The 18,478-nt window shown below is 42.0% G+C and overlaps 1 protein-coding gene across 1 annotated transcript in view; it reads right to left on the bottom strand.

Moving 5' to 3' along the window:
* The window catches only part of LOC137358574 (carboxy-terminal domain RNA polymerase II polypeptide A small phosphatase 2-like), a 15,738-nt gene extending 9,794 nt beyond the window's left edge, over positions 1-5,944 (bottom strand). The window contains 5 exon segments of the mRNA XM_068024561.1: positions 638-690; positions 693-737; positions 4,134-4,280; positions 4,913-4,950; positions 5,871-5,944. Of these exon segments, the coding sequence (XP_067880662.1) occupies positions 638-690; positions 693-737; positions 4,134-4,280; positions 4,913-4,950; positions 5,871-5,944 (357 nt within the window).
* Between the last annotated feature and the right edge of the window lie 12,534 nt (positions 5,945-18,478).

Here is an 18,478-nt window from a genome sequence, read left to right as displayed (position 1 = left end):
CCCTTCAATTTCACAGGGACTACGAAGTCAGCATTACTGATTGGCTAAACAAGAGAGAGAGTGTGAGTGTGTGTGTGTGTCAGGTTAACAGAAGTGCGCACGATAACCCCAGCAACACACCCCCTGTACCATCCAAATTACAAAAGACCGCAACGTTACAGTCAGCATCAAATGCAGGGAGGAATATAGTCACCATTGAAAAAAAAAATCAAACAGACTCGCTCTCTGCTGCACCAGTTGTGTTATTTCTAGAAGATGAAGCATGTCAGCAAGATTAGCCAGATTAATAGGTCCTTTTCCTGCTACACATACAGCACAATTATATTCTCATTTTCAGTGGGGGAAGGCAGTTTCTCCCAATTTTTCTACTGTCCCTCCACACCAAAGCAAAGCAGTCACCTCCTCACCGGGATACAGTCTCTTCAAGTATACAGAATAGGAGCCTCACAAACACCTTTTACACCCCCCACCCCCCCCACTCCATGCATATTCCCAGTGACTGGATACTGATGGTGTGCGAAGCCTGGCTAACTGGTTTCTTTTGCTCAACCCAAGGAAGGTTCAAAACAACTGGAACACCCTTATGGAGATCCACAAACTATCTTGTGCGGCTCAGGGACACAGCTACTGCATTCACCTTGAAGGAACTGTGAATCAATGTCTCATCTAAATCAATGACGAGACAAAACCTCCTGCAACCTGTGGCTCGATCTCAGGCAGAAGAGAAGTGTCAGGATCTGAGGAGAAAACAATGTAATTTAAATAAACATGGTGCAGTGGACAAGTTAATAGTGCTCACTGTATCTATACTGGGTGGCAGGGAATCTTAACAGAGGTGGGGAAGAATAGAGAAAAGAGAAAAAAAGAGAGAGAAAAGAGAAAAGAGAGAGAAAAGAGAAAAGAGAGAGAAAAGATGAGAAAAGAGAGAGAAAGAGAAGAGAGAAAGAGAGAGAAAAGAGAGAAAAGAGAGAGAAAGAGAGAAAGAGGAGAAAAGAGAGAGAAAGAGAAAAGAGAGAGAAAGAGAAAAGAGAAAAGAGAAGAGAAAAGAGAAAAGAGAGAGAAAAGAGAAAAGAGAAAAGAGAAAAGAGAAAAGAGAAAGAGAAAGAGAAGAAAAGAGGAAAAGAGAAAAGAGAAAAGAGAAAAGAGAAAGAGAAAGAGAAAAGAAGAAAAGAGAAAAGAGGAAAAGAGAAGAAGAAAGAGAAGAGAAAGAGAAAAGAGAAAAGAGAAAAGAGAAAAGAGAAAAGAGAAAAGAGAAAGAGAAAGAGAAAAGAGAAAAGAGAAAGAGAAGAGAGAGAAAAAAAGAGAAGAGAGAAAAAAAAGAGAGAGAAAGAAGAAAAGAGAGAAAAGAGAAAGAAGAGAGAAGAGAAAAGAGAAAAGAGAAAAGAGAAAAGAGAGAAGAGAAAAGAGAAAAGAGAGAAGAGAAAAGAGAGAGAAAAGAGAAAAGAGAAAAGAGAAAAGAGAGAGAGAAAAAAAAAGAGAGAGAGAAAAAAAAGAGAGAGAGAAAAAAAGAGAGAGAAAAGAGAAAGAGAAAAGAGAAAAGAGAAAAAGAGAAAAGAGAAAAGAGAAAAGAGAAAAGAAGGAAAAGAGAAAAGAGAAGAGAAGGAGGAGAGAAAAGAGAAAAGAGAAAAGAGAAAGAGAAAAAAAAGAGAGAGAGAAAAAAAGAGAGAGAGAAAAAAAAGAGAGAGAGAAAAAAAAAGAGAGAGAGAAAAAAAAGAGAGAGAGAAAAAAAAAGAGAGAGAGAAAAAAAAGAGAGAGAGAAAAAAAAAAGAGAGAGAGAAAAAAAAAAGAGAGAGAGAAAAAAAGAGAGAGAAAAAAGAGAGAGAAAAAAAAGAGAAGAGAAAAAAAAGAGAGAGAAAAAAGAGGAGAAAAAGAGAAAAAAAAGAGAGAGAGAAAAAAAAAAGAGAGAAAAAAAGAGAGAAAAAAAGAGAGAAAAAAAAAGAAAAAAAGAAAAGAGAAAAAAAAGAGAGAAAAAAAAAAAGAGAAAAAAAAGAGAGAGAGAAAAAAAAAAAAGAGAGAGAGAAAAAAAGATAGAGAAAAAAAGAGAGAGAAAAAAAGAGAGAGAGAAAAAAGAGAGAAAAAAAAGAGAAAAAAAAAAGAGAGAGAAAAAAAGAGAAAAAAAAGAGAGAGAGAAAAAAAAAGAGAAAAAAAAGGGAGAGAAGAAAAAAAAGAGAGAGAGAAAAAAAGAGAAAAAAAAGAGAAAAAAGAGAGAGAAAAAAAGAGAAAAAAGAGAAAAAAAAGAGAAAAAAAGAGAGAGAAAAAAAAGAGAGAGAGAAAAAAAGAGAGAGAGAAAAGAGAGAAAAAAAAAGAGAGAAAAAAAAGAGAGAAAAAAAAAAGAGAAAAAAAGAAAGAGAAAAAAAAAGAGAGAAAAGAGAAAAAAAGAGAAAAAAGAGAAAAAAAAGAGAAAAAAGAGAGAGAAAAAAGAGAGAAAAAAGAGAGAGAAAAAAGCGAGAGAAAAAAAAGGAAGAGAGAAAAAAAGAGAGAGAGAAAAAAGAGAGAGAGAAAAAAAAGAGAGAGAGAAAAAAAAGAGAAAAGAGAAAAAAAAGAGAAAGAGAAAAAAAGAGAGAAAAAAAAGAGAAAAAAAGAAGAGAGAGAAAAAAAAAAGAGAAAAAAAAGAGAGAGAGAAAAAAAAGAGAAAAAAAGATAGAGAGAAAAAAAAAAGAGACAAAAAAGAGAGAGAGAAAAAAAAGAGAGAGAGAAAAAAGAGAAAAAAAAGAGAAAAAAAAGAGAGAGAGAAAAAAAGAGAGAGAAAAAAAGAGAAAAAAAAGAGAGAGAGAGAAAAAAAGAGGAAAAAAAAGAGAGAGAAAAAAAAAGAGAAAAAAAAAAGAGAAAAAAAAGAGAGAGAGAAAAAAAAGAGAAAAAAAAAGAGAAAAAAAAGAGACGAGAAAAAAGAGGAAAAAAAGAGAGAGAGAAAAAAAAGAGAGAAAAAAAGAAGAGAAAAAGAAGAAAAAAGAGAAAAAAGAGAAAAAAAAGAGAGAGAAAAAAAAGAGAGAAAAAAAGAGAGAAAAAAAAGAGAGAGAGAAAAAAAAGAGAGAGAGAAAAAAAAGAGAGAGAGAAAAAAAGAGAGAGAGAAAAAAAAGAGAGAAAAAAAAAGAGAAAAAAAAGAGAGAGAAAAAAAAGAGAGAGAGAAAAAAAAGAGAGAGAAAAAAAAAGAGAGAAAAAAGAGAGAGAAAAAAAAGAGAGAAAAAAAGAAGAAGAAAAAAAAAGAGAGAAAAAAAAGAGAAAAAAGAGAAAAAAAAGGGAGAGAGAAAAAAGAGAGAAAAAAAAGGGAGAGAGAAAAAAAGGGAGAGAGAAAAAAAGGGGAGAAAAAAAGGGGAGAAAAAAGAGAGAGAGAGAGAGGAGACTGGGTTTTGACCCCAGGACTCGTAGGAGAACAATGAACAAATCCTGTGCCACCTGGATGTGGTCCTGGAGTAGATTTTCACCTTTACCACCTGGGCAGAGTGCAGAAAGGAGCATCTGATGGGATGATCATGTGACACTAACAGAAACTGCCTGGCTTCTCCTCTGGTAAAAATGAAATGGAAGAACATTAGATGGGTAGTTATTGGCATGCGACCCACTCCTTCACATTCTCTGCTCTGTGCTCCATTCTGGCAGTGCTCAACACCTAGGTGGTAAAAAATAAAATCTACTCCCCTATTGTCAACCACTGTATTTAAGTGAAGGATTGTGCAGCATAGGTTTAACCCTAGGAGTCTAAAAAGAGGATGTTTTTGTGGCCAAAAAACAGCAAACAGCCAGATTCAGAGCAAAATATAGAACACTCTCAAAATCTTTCACAGTACCTCTTACATATTCATCAACACAGGAGTCAAGTCTTTTAAAACATCCAGCTGAAGACAGCTCTGACAGGGTGTGATGACACTTGAGAAACAGCTATCCTAATGGGTCCTTTACACTGACAAAACATCCAGCTCAAGCCCTAGATCTTGTTGAAGCAGAAACATGAACACAAGTTTTCACTCCAAAGTTGCCCTGAAGACTCAGTAGGGCAAGACCACAACCCTGAGCTATACAGGCCCGAAGGTCCCAGGGTCAGTCTCAGATCTGCACAGAGTTCATTGGTCTCAACCAGATCAGATTTAAAAAAAAAAAAGAGGGTGGAAAACACAGGAGTCAGCTGATGTTCCCACTCCCAGTGACTAGAGATGATGTGTAGATGTTGGATGAATGCAGGATCAACAGGATCAAGTTTACCTTCAATGTGTCCCATAGTCCAGGCTCATCCTGAAGAGTGGCTACTTGGACAAGATCCCAGAGGGCTCTTGATGTCCATAAACCTGCACCTCAGCAACATGAGAGAATGAGGTGATTTCCTGGACTATCACCTAAGGGGGGGTTTACAAAGGAATTTTCCAGATTATCTCCTCACTAATTGGCTTGGGTTCTTAATCGGTTTTTTTGTCTTTCCCTGGAAATTACATTACATAGATATGGGTTGGGTGAGGTGAGGAGTGTATGCATCATGATGCACAGTGCAGCACAATGTATGGACAGTCTGGCTGATCAGTAGGCCTTCACCTGTGTCATTTTACACATGAAACTGGAGGAGGAAAACCTAGGTGGCATCCTTTTTTAAAAAAAAAAGTTGGGGTTTGGGTTTTTGGAAGCTCTGAGATGAATGGAACATAGTCCAGTCACTTATGGGCCTCAGGTTTGTCGGTCTCCAAAAATTCTCATTGGAAAGAAATCCCTGGTATCAGACTACCCACAAAGCAACATTAATTGGACATGCTCATTCTGTCCAGCACTGGAAGTTTCACTATTCTTCAAGAGCTGGATGGTACATACTATGATAGAATTCAATCCTCCTACATTTCAACATTCAGAATGCTGGGCGACTTTGCATCACATCAATGAAGATATACAGACAGCAGAAAGGCTCCACTTAGTGCAGCAGAGAGACACATACCCAGAGTACTGGCATTGGAGAACTTGCGGCAGGTTAAACTGGGAAAAGACAGAAAAAAAAAAAGCTCAACCTCAGTCATTTTCAAATGTAAAAGAGAATACAGTAAAATGGTAGAATTGTCGAATTTGGAGAACGGATTCTGCTCAGAAATTAATGGCAATGCCGTGCTGCTCTGGGTCAGTGGGCATCACTCTCACCTGAAATCAGAAAGCTGTGGGTTCAAGCCTCACCTCACTTGAACACAAAATCTAGGGTGATACTCCAGCGCAGTACTTAGGGAGTGCAGCACTGTCGTAAGTATCATCTTTTGGAAGAGACATTAAACTGAGGCTCCATCTGCCCTCTCAGGTGGACATCAAAGATCCAACAGCATTATTCTAAGAGCAAGGGAGTTCTCCCCAGTGTCCTGGCCAGCAGTGGACTATTCCCACTGGAGCAGGGAGGGCCAAGAGGTGATTTAATGGAGGTTTGTTAAAATTACAAAAGGCTTTTGACAGGATAAACAGGGAAAAGAATATTTCCGTAGGTGGGGGGTCATCAATTTAAAATGGTTACTTCGAGTGGGGTCAGCAGAAATGTCTTTATACAGAGGGTTGTTGGGAGTATGCTTTGTCAGAGTGGTTGATGCAGAAACCATTGCACTTTTAAGGGAAAACTGGATAGATATTTGAAGCAAAGTAAGATACTGGACTATCGGGAGAGAGTAGGGCAGAAGGATTAGTACATGGCTATGGGGAGAGTGTGGGACAGTGGGATTAGTTCTGGATTGCTTTAGCAAAGAGCTGAGTCAGACCTGATGGGATGAATACCTCCTTTTGTGTTGTGAACTTCCATGGATCTAGAAGGTTTCAGGTTCAATCCCCAGTTTATGCAGAGCTAACAAATCACTGTTGGGGAAGTACAGGATCAGGCTCAGGTCTAAAACATTTCTCTTCCCTCTTGTGGTAGAATAGCTTGCCACTTTGGTAAAGTACCAGAGTTCACAAAGCCAGAATCAACGCCTTCAGGAGAAGAACGAACAAAACTGGGCATGACAGAGATAGACAGACAGACCAACCGACCAAGTGCAAGCCAGGGACATGCGTGGCCAGCAGGAGCTCTTGTACTTGCCTTGGAAACTGTGCCACTTTCCTTTGGTGGGACTGGGTGCTTGGAACCTTCTGGCAACTGGCTGACATTCTGGCTGGTGAAGCAGCAGAAAAGCGAGCTGAAGATATTCCTGCTGCAAGACTTGTTTGAGAACAGATTGTGAGTGGAACCTGCACATAACCAGCAAACAACTCATTTAGGAAGACTGGAAAAAAATTAAGCATTTATATTGCATCTTTCATGAGCTCAGGATGCCAACACCCAACTGCAGTTTGTGGGAGCCTGCTACACATAAAATTTGCTGCTGTGTTTCCGACGTTACAATGACTACACTCAAAAAGTACTTTGTTGGCTGCAAAGCACTGTGGGATGTCCTGAGGTTATGAAAGGCACTATACAAATGCAATTTCTTTCTTCAGTATACACATGGGACATTAGAAGACAATATCCAGCTCCCAAAGTCAAATCAATGACCAACCAGGTCTTAGTCTCCTGAAAACCTACACTTATACCTCTCCTTTGCTCAGTAGCCCCAACCCTTCACCACCACTGCTTCATCACAACCTTTTTGCTTCAGTGAAGAATTTTGCTACATTAAGACATAGTTGTAATTACATAGTGTCTTTAACCCTAGGGAGTACACCCATCCCATAGTAAATCCTTATAATGCTTCTTTCTTCCACCCTCCACTTAAACTGGAGGAATACTCACAGTTCTATAGTATCGGCATGTTACGGTGCCACTCGCATTAAACTCTCTGCAAAAGTCTTGGTAGAGTTATTATACCAGCCTCCACCAGGGAGTGCTGCAGGCCCAGGAATGAATCCCAGGGCTGTTTACACAGAACTGCAGCCAGGATGAATTGCAGCTGCTTCCAATAACAAGGACCAACATATGTTTAATGCAGCTTGTGTGCCGAGACATTCTTCCTCACCACGTAAATTCACCCAAAGCAGTCCAGAGATTCCATGGAAAGACACTGCCATCAAACCCAGTTATTAATTTCCAGTAAAGTTATACTTCTCAATGGGGTTCTTTGTTGACGATGAATCTTCCACCAAACTGCAACTAAGTGTTGTGGGGTGGTGGTGATGTTCAAGCTGGTTTTCTAGGAGGTCTGTTTAGCATCTAACCCAGTGCTCATTTTTCACTTGTGAATCTAGACATTATAAAAGAATGCTCGACAGCAGAGCACATTTATTCAGCACTGAGATAGCAATAACCCTTTTATTTCATATTTTTAATTAGTCAAAAACTAAAGGGAGCTTTACTCTATCTCACCCAGTGCTGTACCTGCCCTGGGAGTGTTTGATGGGGACAGTGGAGAGTGACTATACTCTGTATCTAACCCTTTTTTTTTTTGCTGTTCCTGTGTTTAATGGGGCAGTGTAAAGGGAGCTTAACTCTGTATCTAACCGTTCTTTTTTTAAAATCTAGAATACTTTGCATTGCTACATCAAGTGTGCGGGCAGAGATTGACTATTTATGCGGGTAAAAACAATGCCAGGTATGTCACTAAATTAGTTTTCAATATAATGACAAGAAAGTAAGTCAATAAATTAGTCTTCGCATTTAAAGCTTCTTCACAAAAATGCACATTTGTTGTTTATATTAGTAAGATAAATTTTTAATGCCTTTATCTTTCAAAATTTGCTCAGCAGTCCCCTGGTCCGAGCAAATTTTGTAAGGCGGCCCTCTGTCCAAAAAGGTTGGACAACACTGATGCAGAGGGAGCTCCACTCTATCTGTGCTGTACCTGTCCTGGAGTGTTTGATGGGATAGTATAAAGGGAGCTTTACTCTGTATCCAACCCCATGCTGTATCTGTCCTGGGAGTATTTGATGGGGACAGTGGAGAGGGAGCCTTACTCTGTACCTGTGCTGTACTTGCTCTGGGAGCATTTGATGGGGACAGTTGTCATGCTGGGCCCCCACCTGCCAAGAATGAGGCATATTAATTTCACCACATGGATATTAAATTTCAAATTGTTGCTGGGAAGAAGAGAAGGCCTTTTACAAGGGCTGCCAGACACTTGGCTGGAAGACATTTACATGCCAATAGGGACAAGAGATATTACTTCCCTTATCCATTTAACCCACAATGGACCTTGAGCACCAGACATTGAAGGCAGGGAAGCGCATTCCAGGCCCTAAGATGATACAATCCACAGAGCCAAGCTGCGGTCAGACCAGCTAGACACATGACTAACCTGCTTGGCTTCCTGGGTTTTTCTGAATTGTACAAAGAGTTTGAACTCAGAGTGTCTGTTTGCTCCTGGACTGAAAAGACCTCTCCTGGCTGGCTCGCCACAGCCTCTCCTGTCTGCTCCCATCTCTTTCTCACAGAATTCCAAATCCACTGAAAACACATGAACCCCAAGAGAGAAAAGTCTCCGACAGCAAACAAGGTTTAAGAAGAATACTGGGCCCAACGAAAAGCAAGATCTACCTACAATCAAGGACTCTACAGTGAGCTTGAAGATCTGCAAAAAAAACCCTCTTCAGCGATTGCCTCAAACTTTTCCACTTTATTTCTTCTGCTCGGTCTCTATCTCCATGTGTGTATTACGTATGCAAGCTAGCATGGGTGTTAACCAAATTAGAGTTTAAGTTTAATAAATTTCAACCTTTCTTCTTTAAACTCAAGAAAACCTGGTTGTGCTGATTTCTTTGCCTCATAATTGGAAAGCAGTGAACAAGGATTCACCAAGGGGGAGCTGAAAACACAGCATGTTTAAAAATTAAACACTGTTACGCTAAGACCAGGTGACGGTTGCGAGGGAACCCTATACCCCTTTCTCACCGGGTCGTAACACAGTGTAGAGGGAGCTTTACTCTGTATCTAACCCAGTTCTGTACCCATCCTGAGAGTATTTGATGGAACACTGGTGTCAAGAGTTTGATTTCCCAGCATACACATTTCACCTTGTGGGAAAGAAAAACAGATAAATCTGTAAAAAAAAAAAAAATCATAAATCCAGGAAATCCAAAGATTTTTGTAACTTGATTGCTCCAGGTGCCAATGCTTGAGAGTTTTAAAAAAAACACTTTTTAAAAGAGACATCAGACCCACCAAACAGCAACCATTTTATAGATTTTTCATTGGGAAACACTGATGCACATCCATTATATTCACCTCTTCCTACGGCATGTGCTCAATGAACCCATCCATCCTGCTGCCCCTCCCTTTCCCCCATTGACATGCTGTTACTTGTTGCCAAGTTAGAAACAGAAAATGCTGGCTACAAAGTTCAGAGATGCTTTTGCTTCCAATTTGTCCTCCTCTCCTGTAGCAAATGGTTTGCAGAGATAGGTTCCAGATATTAGCTGCTCCCTGGTTGACTCATCAAAGTGCCTATTCTGAACACGTCAGCCCAGTGTTACTAAAGTGCTTCTTTTTAATATTTTATGTTTTTGAGGACTTGTGTTAAAACTGAAAAGATTCCATGGATGTGCTTTTTTTAAAAAAAAACAAGTTCACTGAAAGGACACTTGGAGATGTTGTTTGAAAACAACCTTTGCTGGAAATCATGTGCTTTGGACTCAGTAAACAGAAACCTTGGTCACCTGGGGAAGATGTTTACAGAGAAGCCACATGTCAAGGTTTATGGAGGTCAAGAGTTTGACTTTCTGTTTGGGGTTTGAATAGTTTTCAAGTCAGTTGGGGTGTGAACTGTTTTGAAGACAGTTGGAGATCAACCTGCCAAGGAAAAAAAAAAAAAATCACCCAGCTCATCTCTTTTTCTACCTCTTTGAAGAAACCCTGCAAAGATCCAGTGCAAGAGCTAAAATCCCTGATGCTGCATCTCTCCTGAGAAGCTGGAGCAACCTGCCACATTAACTCTCAATGCCACCTGAAAAGAACTGCTTTAGAAAAGATCCCAGTGACTCATTTCCATATACCCGGATGCCAGACAAAAAAGGGACAACTGACTTCCTTCCATATTTTGTTTTTTCTTCAAAATTAGCAAGTATTTGGCCAAAGTACTTTTTCTTGTAACAGACCTCTGCAGAGAGAATCTCTTTTTTCAGTGTGTGTGTGGAATTTAACAAAGGAACTTTCAAATTTCAATCTATGCGTTAATGCTTTGCTTCATTACTGGATAAGTCTTGTTTGATAAACTGATAATTTTGTGGTTTATTAAAGAAACCTGGTTGGTGTATTTTATTCTGAGACAAAGTAGAGTATATGATTGACTGAATCGGTAAGTGGGTAAACATTTTTTAAAAATATGTTGTGACCTGCAGAGAAGTGGGCCTAGAAAAGACAGTGCACTTCTCCCCACTCAGTCGTAACAGTGACGGTCAGCAGGCTAGTCAACCATGGAAAGCATTGCAACCACACCCAATCCAGTCCCCACCCACCAGCACACTTCTACCAAGGTGACTAGATAGTGATCAGGAGAAGGACCCTGATTGAATTGTCCCTCTCCTAGTCCACAGTCCTTGCAGCCAGCTGACCTACCCAGCCTATACAGCCCAAGACACAGGAATTCGACTTTAGACATTGGATTACCAAGGATTACAAGCTTCGCCAGCAGGCGAGGGAACCAGCTAACCCCTTCACATATTCCCTAACCCACCAAAGGGATCACTGATCCCTCAGATAATCGAGGAGAAAGATCAAACTACAGCAAAAGAATAAACTTGCATTTATATAGCATCTTTCATGCCTTCAGGACATCCCAACGCGCATGGATGAACTGCAAAAATTGTTTATTCCTGTCTGGCACAAAAGTAAAATGGGAAAGGTAGTCAAAGCATGGCTTACAAGGGAAATTAGAGACAGCATTAGATCCAAGGAAGAGGCATACAAATTTCCAGAAAAAACAACAGACCTGAGGATTGGGAGCAGTTTAGAATTCAGCAAAGGAGGACCAAGGGATTGATTAAGAAGGGGAAAATAGAGTACGAGAGGAAGCTTGCAGGGAACATAAAAACTGACTGTAAAAGTTTCTATAGGTATGTGAAGAGAAAAAGATTAGTGAAGACAAATGTAGGTCCTTTACATCAGAAACAGGGGAATTTATTATGGGGAATAAAGAAATGGCTGACCAACTAAATGCATACTTTGGTTCTGTCTTCACAAAGGAGGACACAAATATCATACCAGAAATGTTGGGGAACACAGGGTTTAGTGAGAGAGAAGAACTGAAGGAAATCAGTATTAGTAGAGAAATGGTGTTGGGGAAATTGATGGGATTGAAGGCCGATAAATCCCCAGGGCCTGATTGGACTGCATCCCAAAGTACTTAAGGAAGTGGCCCTAGAAATAGTGGATGCATTGGTGGTCATCTTCCAAGATTCTATAGACTCTGGAACAGTTCCTACAGATTGGAGGGTAGCTAATGTAACCCCACTATTTAAAAAGGGAGGTAGAGAGAAAGCAGGGAATTATAGACCAGTCAGCCTGACGTCAGTAGTGGGAGAAATTCTAGAGTCCATTATCAAAGATTTTATAGCAGAGCACTTGGAGAACAGTGGTAGAATCGAACAGAATCAGCATGGATTTACGAAAGGGAAATCATGCTGGACAAATCTACTAGAATTCTTCAAGGATGTAACTAGTGGAGTTGATGAGGGGGAGCCAATGGATGTGGTTTATTTGGACTTTCAGAAGGCTTTCGACAAAGTCCCACATAAGAGATTAGCATGTAGAATTAAAGCGCATGGGATTGGGGGTAGCGTATTGTGATGGATAGAAAATTGGTTGGCAGACAGGAAACAAAGTAGGGATAAATGGGTCTTTTTCCGAATAGTAGGCAGTGACTAGTGGGGTACTGCAGGGACTGGTGCTCGGACCCCAGCTATTCACAATAGCTATTAATGATTTAGATGAGGGAACTAAATGTAATATCTCCAAATTTGCAGATGACACAAAACTGGGTGGGAGGGCGATTTGTGAGGAGGATGCAGAGAGGCTTCAGGGTGATTTGGACAGGTTGAGTGAGTGGGCAAATGCATGGCAGATGCAGTATAATGTGGATAAATGTGAGGTTATCCACTTTGGTAGCAAAAACAGGAAGGCAGATTATCTAAATGGCTATAAACTGAGAGAGGGGAATATGCAACGAGACCTGGGTGTTCTCGTACACCAGTCGCTGAAGGTAAGCATGCAGGTCCAACGGACGGTAAGAAAAGGCAAATGGTATGTTGGCCTTCATAGCGAGAGGATTAGAGTACAGTAGCAGGGATGTCTTGCTGCAATTATACAGGGCCTTGGTGAGGCCACACCTGGAATATTCTGTGCAGTTTTGGTCTCCTTATCTGAGGAAGGATGTTCTTGCTATAGAGGGAGTGCAGCGAAGGTTTACCAGACTGATTCCTGGGATGGTGGGACTAGCGTACGAGGAGAGATTGAGTCGGTTAGGATTAGATTCGGCTGGAGTTCAGAAGAGTGAGGGGGGAATCTCATAGAAACCTATAAAATTCTAACAGGACTTGACAGGGTAGATGCAGGAAGGATGTTCCCGATGGTTGGGGGGTGGGGTGGAGTCCAGAACCAGGGGTCATAGTCGAAGGATACGGGGTAAACCATTCAGGACTGAGATGAGGAGAAGTTTCTTCATCCAGAGAGTGGTGAACTTGTGGAATTCGCTACCACAGAAAGCAGTTGAGGCCAAAACATCGTATGTTTTCAAGAAGGAGTTAGATATAGTTCTTGGGTTTAAAGGGATCAAAGGGTATGGGGCGAAAGCGGGAACAGGTTACTGAGTTGGATGATCGGCCATGATCATAATGAATGGTACAGCAGGCTCAAAGGGCCGAATGGCCTGCTCCTGCTTCTATTTTCTAAGTTTCTATTACAGCCAATGAAGCATAGTCATTGTTGTGAAATAGGAAATGCGGCAGCCAACTTGCACACAGCAAGTTCCCACAAATTACCCAATAGGAGTCATTCTTCCCTGGCTATACCCACCCAATTCAGATGTCAAGGCATTATAGGATCACTATGTGCCCATTTTCACAGTGCATCACCCTTTCCGCACATTAGATCAATATGCAGTTACAGTCATTCTGTGGGGACACAGAGGAGCCTGCCAACAAGATGGCTTCCAAATGTTAGCTTTGGACTAGAGGATCTTTATTGCAGTTCATCTCTCTGCCTGGCACTGATTCCATAGATCTCAGCAGCACTCTGGCACCTTGCCCAGGTGCCTAGTCGGCCTGTGATTGTAGACTGAGCATTTCCAGGCCAACACAGCTGGGTCTGATTCCACTTGATTTCCATGCAGGAATGTGTGTACACACACTGCCATCCACTGAGCCCTGCCTGAAAGTGCAATCGGGAGCAGAGGTCCTTAACTGGTTTTCCCTCATTAGCTCAGGGAGGTTGGAACAGTTATGGCAAGCTCATCCACTAGCAAGCATTAGCACACGAAGGATCATATCTGGGATCTTCCCAGTTTCTGCCATATCATTTCCCCAATGAACCATCAAGGAACCATGGAGGACTTCCAAACAAACACTGAGTACCACCAGATAAAAGGAGGTGCTCTCAAGACTCCACTCATCTACACTCCAAGCCAACCAAAATCTGGGCAACTTGAGGAAATGTTAATATGTCTGGTGTGAATATTCAACTTAATATTTAATGAAAACTGACAGCTCTTGACAGCAAACACTAAACACCCCCAAATAATGAGAAATTACTGAGGCCCCCTTTTAGAAATTTGTAAAAACTGTAGCTGTGAATAAGGCCCCACTGTGCTCACTTAATCCAGTCTTGACTTGCCTCCATTTTGAAAAGGTTTTCAAAATGGTGATCGTCAATCCATCCCATTTTACTGCAGTCAGTCTATTCATGTTCCAGAATCTGACATTTAAAAAAAAAAAGTCATCCAAATTACTTTGCTCATCCCGGCCATCCATGTTGCCAGGCAACAGAACAGACTGGCAGAGTATCAAGTGACTAAGTGTTTGCGCTGGCCAGACTCAGGTGAAAACTTGAGCTGACAGTTTTTGGCTCCTTGGGGAAGTGTTTATGCCAGAACACATTGTGCCAGGATAATTTACCAGTCAAATATTATTTTACAGTTGACTTTGGATTAAGGTTTGTTTGCCAAGGGAGGAGGGCCCATAGCTTCCACATTAACAAGAACTCATCACCAGGCTTCAGATGAGCCTCAATTGAGGCCAACCTCCATCCCGAGCAGTGACTGGGTTTGAAGAGTTGCTGGGTAAAGAGGCTGCTCCCTGGATAAGTAAAAACATTGTCACCCCACTTTCTGATGATTATAGTCCTTGCCCTTCTGTAACACCTACAACCCCCAATACAATGTAGAAAATGTTGACATTTAAAAATTTTCATCCTGCTTTTCGAATCCCTCCCTATTTCTAACCTCTGCCAGCCGGACATCTGTCAGATCTCTGCATGCCTCCAACATTGGCCTCCTACGCCCTGATTTCCATTGTCCCACCACTGGTGACTGCACCTTCATCTGCCAAAGCCCCAAGCTCTGGAATTCTCTCCCTAATGCTCTCTTCTCCTTGAGCCTTACCGCTTTGACTATGCTGTCCTAACATCTCCTCCTTTGACTCAGTGTTGATTATTGTTTGATGATGCTCTTGAAGTGTCTGCAGACATTTTCCTACATTGCAGGTGTTATATAAATGCATTTTGTTGTTGATTCCCTTCCTGTAATAATCCTGAAGGGAAGACTGGAGATTTTATTCTGTAAGCAAAACTAGGTCACTCTGGCAAAAATGCAGCCTGTAGTCCCCATGGCACATTAGGCAAATGCACTACACAATGTGGTACTGGGGCCTGAACAGACAGGCCCCAGGTTGTGCTCAGCTGGCACAATTGACTTTCAGCCTGACAAGAGATGGAGAGGGGAAAAAAACACAAGCAGCCAGGGTTCCCTCCCTTATTATTGTCCAGTCATCCCCTACTGGAAAGGGGAATGTGTGGACATTAGGCAAGAACAAAAGCAGACTCAGATGTACTACCCCCTGCAGTCGAATATCCTGCTTATGCTCACTGTCTCGGATTTACACACTCAGAAATGGACACTGGGATGTAGGCTGCTGACACCTGTGGAACTGAATTCCAGTCTGAGGCCCCTGCCCATCAGGTGACAAGATGGGAAGCTGAAGGATTAGTGGGCAAGGGGACTGAAACCAGCAGTTAGCATTGGAGAGACCATCACCCACCACCCCAGAAGCGTGGTGTGTCATCATGTGGTTTCTTCTGCAAAGTGCAGCAGAGGAAAAAACAATTAAAAAAAGGAGCCAAGGTTTCTGCTTCTAGATTGCTAGCCAGTTACCTCCACTGGAAAAGGGCACGTGTGTCTGGACACATAGTGAGGACTGGGTGGAGTACCAACATTTACTTGCACGTAGGCACCCAGTGCCTATATGGCCAGTGCCCAAGAGGAAAGGGAGCAGTTCTCCCAATCCTTCCATTGTAAACCTTTTCCCAACATGAGAATTAAAACTAGCGCTCACATATAGATCACTGGTCTAGGGAAGAAGCGAGAAGCGCTTCAAGCTCTCAGCTCTTTCCACTGGTGTCCCAAACTCCAAATTAGAAAAGCAGATTTCACACACACTCCTGGATGGGATTCTACAGGGCAGTAGGCTGCAAGGTGATGTCTGCTTTTTGGTCTGGGAAAAATCTGTATGGAGGGCAGCTAAGATCTATGGATGATGGAACAGGAAGGAAAGGCAATTGGGAATAAATAGAAAATGCTGGAATACTCAGCAGGGCAGGCACCATCTGTGGAGAGAAAAAGAGAGTTAACATTTCAGTTTGAATAAAAGGTCAAATATTATTTCAATAAAGATTACAAAATGCTACAGTACAGAAGGATCTGGGTATCCTCGTACATGAAGCACAAGAAGTTAGCATGCAGGTACAGAAGGCAAATGGAATGTTGGCATTTATTGCAAGGGGGATGGAGTATAAAAAGGTAAGTCTTGCTACAACTGTACAAGGGGTTGAGGAGACTGGACCTAGAGAACTGCATACAGGTTTGCTTTCATTTCAGAGAAATACTTGCATTTGAAGCAGTTCAGAGAAGGTTCACTAGGCTGATTCCTGGGATGAAGAGGTTGTCTTCTGGGAGGAAAGGCTGAGCAGGTTGGGCCTAATTGGAGTTTAAAAGAATGAAAGGTGATCTTATTGAAATATGTAAGATTCTGAGGGGGCTCGACAGGGTAGATGCTGAGAGGATGTTTCCCCTCGTGGGAGTATCTAGAACTAGAAGGCAAAGTTTCAGAATAAGGGGTCGCCCATTTAAGTCAGGAGCAGGAATTTCTTCTCTGAGGGTGGTGAATCTTTGGAATTCTCTTCCCCAGAGGGAAGTGGGGGCAATCATTGAATATATTCATGGCTGAGATGGACTGATTTTTGAACTATAGAGGAGTGGAGGATTTATGGGAAACAGACAGGAAAGTGCAATTGAGACCAAGATCAGATCAGCCATGATCTTATTGAATGGTGCAGCAGGCTAGAGGGGCTGAATAGGCTACACCTGCTCCTTTTTATGTTCACACAGAGCCAATCCTCACCAACACTGATCGAATTGCAAATACGAATAATGCTACTTTTAAAGCAAATTATTTGGATTGATCAAATAAGGTGCGAAACGGAAGTTTGCCATGTAGTTGTTTTGATCGGTCCTTTCTAGAAGCGTGGATCCCAGATGTACATTTCTTGTCATAGTTCATGCGATTCTAGTGCCGAGATACAGGATACATACACACACCAGTGAACTTAACCCTGACGCTGTTGTTAATTTAGATATTAAAGGCTCCCATACAAATCCCACCCAATTACTAGAGCATGCATGCGTTTTTTTTTAAAAGAAGTTTTTTTTCTCCTCTCGTGTCTTGAAGGTAGCTCGAATCTTGGCTGAAGTACAGCTCCACGGACTGCAGTAGCCCTCTGCACCTCAAAAATGACCGCGTTTCACATGCGAGTCGAGACAATGTTAGTAGGCTATTCAACTGTAGGAGACATCATACTGAAGCCTGATCCTATTTTCACCTAGGAGGAGTCATTAAGAACCAAACTCATTTCCTCTCTTGCTACTGTGCAACTCAGCGGTGCTGACTTAAGTCAATTAGTTATGTCCCTATAGTTCCGAAGGGTCACTGACCCGAAACGTTAACTCGGCTTCTCTTTCCACAGATGCTGCCAGACCTGCTGAGTGATTCCAGCATTTCTTGGTTTTATTTCAGATTGCCAACATCCGCAGTATTTTGCTTTTATTATAGTTATGTCCCTATGTCTGTCTTAGCTGCGACTAGCTAACTCAACACAGACCAGGCATCAAGCTCTGATCGGTTACAGATTGTGGAACTTGAAAAACCACCCACTCACAACGACACTAGATCTACCCCATTATTAACACTTCAAAACAAAAATGCCACACAGAATATCATCCAAGGATACTGGTTGCCAAGGGCAGCAACCATAATGATTGGAGGGCTGCATTTGTAAACTGCCATAAATTCTGGATGATAATGTTGCATCAATAGAGAAGCTGCATTCCCCGCACCACCCTTTGCGCCCACTGGGTAGAAGAATCACCCTCAGCAATATTCCTCCCATTTTCTCTCCCGCTCTCCAGAAGGCGTCGCTTCACTGGAGGCCAGGCACACGCGCGCAGCACGTCATCTCGCGTTACCTCACGCAGCTGCACGAGCGTCCAGCATCGGACTGCAGCAGCCCGCGCTTACTGGGCGCCGTGAGGTCGTGGCTGCAGCGGGACCGAACCTGGCATTGGCTATCTTAAAGCGGGAGAGAATAAAGCGATGCGTCACCTGTTAATCTTATCTGGCGTCGGCCTTTTGAAACAGTTAACGTTTATGACAAAAATCCTTTCAAGATGCCCGTTGTGATGTGGCCCACCTTTTCCTCTGAACACACTCCATCGACTTGGAGCCCACATACTACATGGAAGATCCAAAATCCTCGCCAAGACAGAGCCCTCCATTTGTTTCGGATTAAACTTGGATGTTCCGAAATAAAGAACAAAACCTGAGACAGCACCAAGTGTGATCCCTGAGCCTTAGCTGTACAGAGCCACGACATCACCGGCCCTGAAACAGCTTCCAGGTTTGGGGTTTCAAAGCAACAACAATTTGAATGATTATATCGCCTTTCACAGCAGTGTTATCAGACAAAAAGACAAAAGAGGACAAGTTTGGTCAAACAGGTAGGTTTCAAGGAACATGTTACAAAAAGAGGCAATTCCAGAGCTTGGTGATTTGGATGGCCAAGGACACGGACACCAGTAGTGCACAATGGAAATTTGGGGTGCACAGGTGGTCAGAATTGGGAGAGGCGCTGAGAGCTTGGAAGGTTCTAGGGTAGAGAAGGTTCCAGAGAAAGGGAGGGAGGGGGAGTGTGAAGAGACAAATTAGAGAAAATTTTTCACGTATCATCTACAGCTAGGACCATGAATGAGCTGTACACTGCAACACTCTACATACACGAGTGTGGAGGGTGGGGGAGGAAAAGAGAGGG

This window comes from Heterodontus francisci, chromosome X (assembly GCF_036365525.1).
Source record: "Heterodontus francisci isolate sHetFra1 chromosome X, sHetFra1.hap1, whole genome shotgun sequence".
In the NCBI taxonomy this organism is placed as follows: Eukaryota; Metazoa; Chordata; class Chondrichthyes; order Heterodontiformes; family Heterodontidae; genus Heterodontus; species Heterodontus francisci.
Note: the sequence above shows the minus strand (reverse complement) of the source record. Positions and strands in the feature narration are given on the sequence as shown.